The sequence below is a fragment of the Girardinichthys multiradiatus genome, chromosome 22 (genome assembly GCF_021462225.1).
Source record: "Girardinichthys multiradiatus isolate DD_20200921_A chromosome 22, DD_fGirMul_XY1, whole genome shotgun sequence".
In the NCBI taxonomy this organism is placed as follows: Eukaryota; Metazoa; Chordata; class Actinopteri; order Cyprinodontiformes; family Goodeidae; genus Girardinichthys; species Girardinichthys multiradiatus.
In genome coordinates this window covers 24,051,117-24,060,722 of record NC_061814.1, presented here as the reverse complement: position 1 = coordinate 24,060,722, position 9,606 = coordinate 24,051,117, and the positions used below count along the sequence as shown (strand labels likewise).

Genomic DNA, 9,606 nt, shown 5'->3' with positions numbered 1-9,606 from the left:
GGTGTTGGTCTTGCCATGAGCCATTGAGACACTATTGCTAACCTGTCAGATTTAATTTATAGATCACAATTTGCATTTGTTGTTGTTCGTCAACCTATCTGTCTGGGAGTTCCAGTCAATAGGCTCCGAGCAAACAGGACTTCTGAGTTCTATATTTAGCCATAAAAAAGAACAAAAAATACAGCTCAGAAATAGAGAAATTGCGTAGAAGATTGGAGAATGAAAAAGAAAGGAAAACAAGGAGCAGTGGAGTTTGAGAGACAGCCGTTATAAAGTACAGTAAGGCAGCGCTGGACAGAAAAGAGAGGAGAAATGAGAAAAGAGGATGGAGAAGAGAGATCAGATTGGAGAGATGAAGTGAGAGAGAAAAAGAGTTTGTGCAGGAGAGGTAGATTATTAGGGTTGGCCAGGTAGAGCCAGTGAAGCTGATCATTGAGGTGAATTGATGTGATTTCATGCTTTGTTTGCAAGATCATTCAGACCAAAGTGCAATGAAGACTTTCCCGACACATCGCATCTTACTGGTATAGGGACTTTATCATATTTCTAACCTCAGAATCCAGCTAGATTGAATCCACAATCTCCAGGGGGCAACCCTTATTCAGCTGCACACAAGGAGCAGAGAGATTGGACCTAAAGCCCAGAGATTGGCTATTTGTGACAGGGACAGGCCCGAATATGAGGATACAAGCAAGCTCACAAATGGCGGGAGCGCTTTGTACATGCACAGACATAAAGTGGACGTGAGGCACTGTGTTTAAGCATCCAAGGCTAGGCTGTTTGATGTGAAATCGCCACACTGTGGAAACCGGTATTGATTGATCCATGTCTGTTGTTCACTTCATCAGGATTATCCGCACCAAAGTCCAGCAGCAATTCCACCCATCCCCTGATGGATCTGTCACGCCACTCTCCACACCCGGCCACACCATAGGTGAGCGAATGAATAAGAGGACAGTCATATAAGACATTTGGTGTTGCTGAGACAACTCAGAAAACACGTAAAACAAGCACATGTGTGCACACAAGCTAACAAAACTTTCTCCATCAGTGCCCAGCACAGCCTCGCCTCCTGTGACCAGTGCCTCGAACAATCCAGTAGGATCCTACTCCATCAACGGCATTCTTGGTATCCCTCGCTCCAACGGCGAGAAGAGGAAACGGGATGATGGTGAGGAAAAACACTTTCCCTTTGTTTTCCATCCTTTTTAATCCATCTCATCTCTCTTCTCCTACTTTTTTGCCCTCTGTGTGTGAAGAAGTTGGCATTTATGACAGTGCTGCAGTCAAGAGAGTGCTTCTGTGTGTTGTCTCCAGTGACTTGTTATGTTGTTACATCAGGCAGGCCCGAATGATCAGAAAGCGCTTTGATCCATTCAGCTTCGTTTTAACCATATAGATAAATGGCTACAGAGCAGCATCTCAATCTGATACTACTGACACTGCATATAGCTGTCATTACAACTCTAATCCCCCTTGGCAAGTCATCAGTATTGCTGCCTCCATCCCCATAAAGTCACAAAAGGCAGAAAAAGCTTATTTTATCAGTTAACTTCTAGGCGTTTTATATTTAGCACTACATAAAAACTTAGGAACATTTTTTTTTTATTATTATTGATAAGGACAAGTAAAAAGTATTTTTTACTGTAAACAAAAGCTGAGAATTGGCAAGAAAACAGACGTAGATACACTCAAAAATCAACCTTGGACCGGAAGGTTTTCCAGTCCACGTCAGGATGTTTTTTTTTTTTCTTCATTCCTGGGCAGAGCAGGAGAATGGACACACAACGCCTGAGGGCTAATAGATTATCGGTTGTGCAAACAATTGCCTTTTTTAATGCCTATGAATTAACATGTCCCTGGTGGAAGCCTGAACAGGTGTAGGAACAGACCGGTGGAGGCAGGGCTGGGGCTGTGTGTGTGTGTGTGTGTGTGTGTGTGTGTGTGTGTGTGTGTGTGTGTGTGTGTGTGTGTGTGTGTCTGCGTTTGTGTGGGCACATCATTGAGGTTGCTGGTTGGGATGAGATGGTTTAAAATGATCTCAGAGAGCACTGATGAAAACAAGCCACTTCCTTTCCTTTTATGTTTCTGTCTCTTTAGTTCTCTGGAGTGGCAACCACTTGGATGGAAGGAAAATAGGACATTGTAAGTTGAAGTTAGACAACCTTTTTTCTTTTTTGCTTTGCTCAATCGTTTCAACCACACATCCTCTTCTCTCACCTGCAGTTTTTATTAGTGTTTGTTTACTTTTTTGTTTGGCTCATGACGTGTGGCAGGGAAATATTTTTTTCCAATAAATAATCTCCTGAGAAATTAAAATAAATTAAGCTAAAGTGACTGTGGAAAATCATATTTTCCATCTAATGGCAGGTAGTTCAATACTAATTTACTCTGTGGGGGTTTTATAAAATGTAATAGCTGAGGTTTTTATATTTTTAAAGGATGATAAGAAGCAGTTTATTGCTAGCAATTTTTTATATCCTTAAATTAAAATACGTTTTTCATTTGCAGTGTGACACAGAATTGTGCAGCTTTTATGTTTTACTGCATTCTCACTTTTTTTTATTAAAAAAAGCCTGTTTTGTTTGCATTTTGTTTTTTTGTTTTTTCAAAACTCTTATAGATGATCTTACCTGCAGAACTGCAACATCTCTGAATTGAATAAATTAAATGTCAAAGCATTAAGCTACAAGCTAAAGTATGAACCTAAAAGTAGAAATGTTTAATGGTCATTACAAGAAAAGATCGAGCGCAGTAATTCTTTTAAACTTTGTTATAAGTTTATGCAGATAACTCAATGGTGTTCATTTTGTTTTGCAAAAATGTTTCTTATTTCACATTTAAAAGTGTCACTTAATTGTACCCTATACATTGTCACTGTACTCTTTAGGCATAGTTTGCAAAGGGTTAAAAAATTATTATTTTGATTTTTCTTAAAGTAACTTCTTTGTTCAGTTCAGTCTGTGACAGAACTGTGCAGCCTTAGTTTTTGGCCACATTAACTTTCTTAAGATGGACTCTTTATTTAATACATTTCTTTTATTTTTTAAAAGCACTCAGAGATGATCTTCACTGCAAACTGCAGCCGTTGTAAACTAGTTAAATCAAATGTGAAAACATTAAATTACAAGCCATCTCAGTAAATACCTTAAAGTAGAAACAAGAACACAAAACGTTCTTTACCTTGTTGCAACTCTTTGCAGATGACTCATTGATACTCACTGTGTGTTTTCCAAAAACAATCAACAATTTTAAACTTGAAAGTATCACATAATTGTCTCTGCATATTTTAAATCCTGACAAGTCCCTTATAAGAAAGAGTTGTTCCGTCCTTGTACCACTTGTGTCACAACAGTGTTGGCTTGTGGTCCTTGTGTGACTGAAGTCAGCGGTTGCCCTTTCAGGAAGAAAAAGGTCCCCATTACTGCAGGGCTGTAGAGATAATGTAGTGTGACACGTGTTATGTACACCTGGTCTCCCGTAAGATGAGCCTCAGGGACGCTAGTGCCATAAGAGCTATTAATCTGTCCTTGTCATGTGTTATTGCAAATTAAAAGTAGCATGTTACACCGGACAGCTCACACAAGAAAAGAAAAAAATATATTTTTTTGTGAGGAATGGAGGGAAAAGGTAGGACCTTGCACACTAAATGAGAATGAAGTAGGGATTAGTTTTAAGATTTGTGGATGGGTATGACTCCCACCTTTGCACGGAAATGTGTTTGTCTGAGAGCTTGTGGCTCCCGATGCTCTAGAACATAGTGACATTTAAAAAGAATTTGCAATTCTGCAGAGAAAAGCTATTAATTCACAAATTAACCCCCCCTCTTTTACGCCCCCAATCCCCACCCTCTATCTCGGATGTGCAAGCTATCGAAAAGACAAAAGAAATAGCCTTAAGGGGGGAAAAGAGAGAGTCTCGGCCTTATCTGTGGAGAGATTGGTTTGCATGTCTGCAAGCAGTGATACCAATTATGCCAGGGCTGGGAGTACGCGTCTCAGTGCAACCCTCTCCTCTGCAACCTCCCCTCCCTCCTACCATCATCACCACGCACTCCACCACCGCCCAGCTCTGAATGTATCCATAGCCAGATTTATTTGCGTATCTCATTACAGGGAATGGAATGTTGTTCCTGCCAAATGCATTAATAGTAAAGTGGGGGAAATTAGCCTGTTGTACAGCATGTTCTCCCTCAGTCATTTAAACCTATAGCTTGGAGTTGAAGCCAAGAAAAGTCAGATAGGATTTGGTGACAACTGCTGAGTGTAAAAAAGTTTCTCCCATTCGGTTAAATTTTTAGAATTTAGTGTCAGTTCATATCCAGACTTACTGCAGTTTCATTTATTTTTCAAAGAAATGGCTACAGCCGTTTGCATGTTCTCCCCGTGTGTGCGTGGTTTCTCTCCGGGTACTCTGGCTTCCTCCCACCGTCCACAAACATAACTGTTAGTTTAATTGGTCTCTTTAAATTACCCTTAGGTGTGAATGGGTGTGTGTATGCTTGTTTGTCCTATTTGTTGCCCTACAATGGACTGGCGATCTATCCAGGGTGTACCTTGCCTCTCGCCCATAGACTGCTGGAGATAGGCACCAGCTCCACCGCAACCCAGTATGGAAGAAGCGGGTATAGAAAATGGATGGATGGATGGCTACAGCTGGAAACGGCCTATGATGTAGGCAAACTTTGAGATTTATTGGGGACTCTTGATGACCTAGGGGCCCAAAGCACACTTGAATTAAAAAAGGACAGATTTACAAAGGCATCAGTTATATATATACAAATGAAAACCTTCCAATATGTAATACTAATTTAATAATATCTGCTGCTCTTGTAAGTAAATCAGTGATTAAAATAAAATGTTTCTAGAAATGCACCAGTATATCAGTCAGAGTTTAGAATCAGGCAACAGCTGATTGGCTATGATCAGTAAACAACAAACAGCAAATACTGCAAAATCTGATTTTCTTTTCCTTTTCAGTAACTTCTGATCCATAGTCTTGTAATTCTTTACTTTTCTGTTGAAAACAAGAAAATTACCTCTATCAATAAACATAAAGCACGTCTCTTTCTTACTATGTGTTATAGTCCTTTGAAAGAAAACTCGATTTAGTCAAAATTGGAATTGTCAGGTCAGACATTAAAGAATCACCCAGGAAAAAAACTGATGGGTGCATCTCTAGTTTCTTGAACACTTGCAATTGTCTTTGGTGGATGTTGCTGCCTCAGATTAAATTCAGATTAGTGACCCATAAAGCAACAGCTTAATGTAAATTTAGTGCTCTCCTGGTCTTACCACGCAGTGATAGGTTACCCCTGACCTCAATGCTGTTGGCAGTCAGGTTGATGTGACCTAACGGCATGCTTTCTTCTCATTGCTGGACAGAGCCCAGCGGAGCTCCGGGGAGGACAGGCAGCAGGGAGCTAAAGTGATAAATTATATGGAGAAAGCAAAGGTCATAACTTGTGATTGTAGCGTGGGTGTGGGATGAGTGCAGAAGGGGAGCTGATGAGTGTGTGAGAGCTGAGAAAGAAATATAGCCTCTTCATTTATGACACAAAAGAACGATCACGGTCAGCTACCTGAATCATAGCAACCTCGCGCAAAAGCTCGAGGAAAAAAAATACAATTTTGATTTGTTCACATTCGATGTTTTGCCTTTTCGGACATTTTTAGAGTGGATCTTTGAACACATTTGACCCATTTGTGGAGTTTAAATCAGTTAGTGTACGGATTTGAACCTAGGCCTACACTGGTTGACTAGTCAAGCCGCTCCATGACAATGAGTCAATAGAGGATCACTTTAGAAAATAAATGCATCCAGACTGAGACAAAAAAAAAATGGAATCATGGGCGCCATAATGGTCTTGATGGTGTGTGTGTGTGCATGTGAGTGTGAGAGAAGAGCAGGTTTGAGAGAGGGCCACAGAGCATAACATAGAGACAAGAAGCTGTTAGGGCCCTGACAGTAGAAGAGACACAAAAGGGGTCCACAATGCCATCCTCCCCCTCCTTCTTTCTTTAACATTTCATTTCACCTCCCATTGTCCCCCTCTTCTTCATCTGTCCTCAAACGGCACAGCTGCTTGAGACCACATGTATCGCTGTAAACAGCACACAAAGAGATCACTTTGAAAAATATAATATAATAAAGTGGGGACTCACTTGGTGGAGAGGAATCATGTCAGAGAAAAGTCAATTATGGGCAGCAATGCTGAGAATTAATGGAGCGACGCGTTGCTCTGCATGAGGAGGGAGAAAAAGGCACAGGAAAAGTAGGGAATTCATTAATTGCTTTCCAGAAATACACACCATGCAGGATGGCAATGCTAAACGACAAGCTGGTACAGAGGAGGGAAATAAAAGTAGAAGAGGACAAAAAACTGAATCAGAGATGAGAAACTAGTCATATTAGCAAGCCAGGGGTGTAAAATTGATCTTGTTATCAAACTATACTCACTTTAATTCAATCTTGAATTAAGATTTCTGAAAAACAAATCAACTGAACTCAAAAATATATTTGCATACTAGCAAATGAAGTGTATTCACCATTCCTTTGATAACATTTATATTTTTGCATAACATATGATTGAATACCTGAAAGAAAAGTGTCTCTGAATACCTACCATGAGCACAAATAACCTAACTAGTAGGCTTTGGATTTAATTGGATGGACAAAACTTTGTAACAGACCAAGTCCAAATATTCCCTATTTAGAAATGATGGCAAATCCCGGGGGGTTACTTTTGCTCTTCAGTTCGTTATAGCCAGGGGTGACAGTGAGCCGGTACGGTCCGGTACTGCGTACCACTAAAAGATTCTGCGCCGGTACACAGTACCGGGAAGAGGGAAGAACACGGCTGTCTGTTATGAAGCCGTCATCCAGAACCAGTTACGGCTGCAAAAACTCAAGAGCACACAAAGAAGATCAGATCTGCTAGATCTGCTACCAATAGGCAGTCTAAAACACGACTTAATCTGTTTATAAATATAGCCATTTTCCCCTCATTCCAAATAGTTTCTGAACTGTTCTGCTATGAAGGAGCCTCAATGCTCTTGCTTTGCTTCTCTCCCCTTGGAGCTCGAGGCTTTTGTGAACAGCCAGCCTTTAAAACGAGCACCGCTACATTTAATGTCTGTCTGCTCGCTGCTAAATACCCCAGTTAAAAGCAAAGGGAGAGTAACTAGTTGTGTTTAATGTTATTTTGCTGAATTACGACAACAGTACAACTCGAAAACATTGCTTATGACCAGAGATTTCACATTCACTACACGAGAGCGCATGCGCGCATACTTCCAAAACAGAGCGGTTGCCAAGGAGATCGATACGTTCAATTTAATGGACTGGGAGATTTTACACAGGTGGTGCACAGACATAAAAAAACGCCGCTTGCATTAGGACAGGACGAACAATAAATCACTTACCATCTACAGACTTTTAAATAAAAACCACAAAAACAACCGAACTGTCAAATTTTTTATTTAAATGAAATCAAAACTTGGCCACAATGCAGAGAACAATAACTTCTTTGTTCAAAAGAAAAGACGGAAACTGAAGATGAAAAGTTATGCATCAGAAAATGGTTTATCATTGTTTCATACATGGCAGTTCTTTAACAATTGAAATATATAAATATATATAAATATATATATATTCTACATTGTCAAGTGATTCTAATTTCTGCCTTATACAGACAGCCTACAGTAAAGTAAAATATTGATACCTCACTGGTACGACTTTGCTGAGAGAGAGATCTCGAGGGGGCCACAAATGAGAATAACAATTAATACACACACACATTATATATATATATAAAAAAAATATATATATATATATATATATATATGCCCCCAGTGCCTCCCCAGCCCCCCTCTAGGTCTGCCCCTAAGTACCGGCAAGAATTTAAAACTACTTTCACCCCTGGTTATAGCCATTATGAACTCTGTTAAAACCTGTAAGGTTATATCAGCTTTTAAAACTGCATTTGCCCTGCAGGCTGATGTAGGCACAGGAAAAGAAGAATGTTCAAGATAACATAGCAGATAACATTAGCAGTTAGGTTTTTGTTAGAAGTTAAAGAAAAGCATGAGATTGAAATTTTACTCATATTTATATTCACGGACCACAGAGTTTTTGAATTGAGGTTGTTTATTTATTTATTTTTTGGTATTTATTTAACCAGGTAAAAACCTCATTAAGAATAAAATCAGTTTTTTCAAAAGGGACCTTGTAAGACAGCAGCTCTATTGTTACAATAAAAACAAGTACATTTATACTTACAATAATGTTCTGCTAAAAGGTTGTGCAGTTAATATCAGTGGTAACCTATGGTAGGTAACTCTCTTGATGATTTATTACAAAACCAGATTAGCTGGTCCCGGAGGTTTAAGCTAATAGTGAGTTTAAGAGGGGCCAGACCAAAAGGGACTTTTACCACCTTCAAACAACTCAAATCTAACAAAAACATCATAGTGGGTCACGAAAACACAGTTTTTATAACCTTTAAACCTTTAAATGTTATGTTTCCAATGGGCAGGTATACATAAAAAAAAGTCGCTGATTATTTACATGGGATTTGAAGGCAGGAATTGGTGCACCATAAATGATTTTTTTCTGTTAAAGAGGTACTGAGAACAGAACATATGAATTGTTCCTAGTCATATTAAAGTGAATAGTATGACAGTAGTGATATTTTTACTTTGCCTTTTTTTCTATAAGGGAGTTACTCTGACAGAAAATACCTTTTATATTCTGCTCTGAGATTGTGTTTCATACGGAAGGATCATTACGTGGTGCACCACCTCCAGACTTAATTTCCAGTGAAAATAGTAAGTGGTTTCTTTGTAACTAACTTCCCCAAAGCAAATTTCATGGCAGTTTCAGACAGAATTGTTTTAAGATGGTCGAAGTTCACTTTGATGTTAGCCCCTTTCAGAATAGCTGTTAGCTTCATCTTTGGGAACCAGCTAATCTGGACTGATTCTAAACAAAAACACCAAGAGAGTTACTTACTGCAGGTAAGATATTTCCGTTATAGTTTTTTACCAAAACCTCAATTAAAAAATCCAGCACTATCATCTTTAATGCCTGGTCGTCCTTAAAATACATATGTACTTGTGTTTATTATCAACTTTCTGATTCATCTTTAAAAGATAAAGCCCTAAATAAATTATTATTAACACCTCCTCAGTGTTGGCAGTGAGAGCAAATATCAAGCCGGCATCACTTGGCCTGCTGACAGTCAGTACACTGGTTGGTGGTGCTAAATCGAATTAATAAAGCTTTTAAACACGCCACAACATAACAGGATCTTAACAGCCATAGCAGTGTTGCTGCCTCTCTGCTTCCCTCTCCCCCCACCAACCATCACCACCACCCCACTCAGCTCTCTCCTTTCCGCTTCAGAGGTTTCATAAATATAGCTAGCTTACAGGGAAGGAGTGTTCACCCTTTGGGTATACCGGTTTGTTTGTGCTTGCTCTCTCTTTTTTTTCCTCCTAAGCTCAACAGCATTTTAAAAATCATCAACAAATGATCCACAATTTGCAATAGCATCATTTCACCTATCAGCACAGGACCAATACACAAACAGCTGCATCACAGCCT

The 9,606-nt window shown here is 39.4% G+C and overlaps 1 protein-coding gene across 6 annotated transcripts in view; it reads left to right on the top strand.

The window, feature by feature from the left end:
- pax2a (paired box 2a) overlaps positions 1-9,606 on the top strand; it is a 38,799-nt gene that overhangs the window by 5,117 nt on the left and 24,076 nt on the right. For all 6 annotated transcript variants that reach the window (XM_047350749.1, XM_047350746.1, XM_047350747.1 and 3 more), the window contains 3 exons: positions 849-934; positions 1,052-1,171; positions 2,101-2,145. In XM_047350749.1, the coding sequence (XP_047206705.1) occupies positions 849-934; positions 1,052-1,171; positions 2,101-2,145 (251 nt within the window). The remainder of the gene's footprint in view (positions 1-848; positions 935-1,051; positions 1,172-2,100; positions 2,146-9,606) is intronic.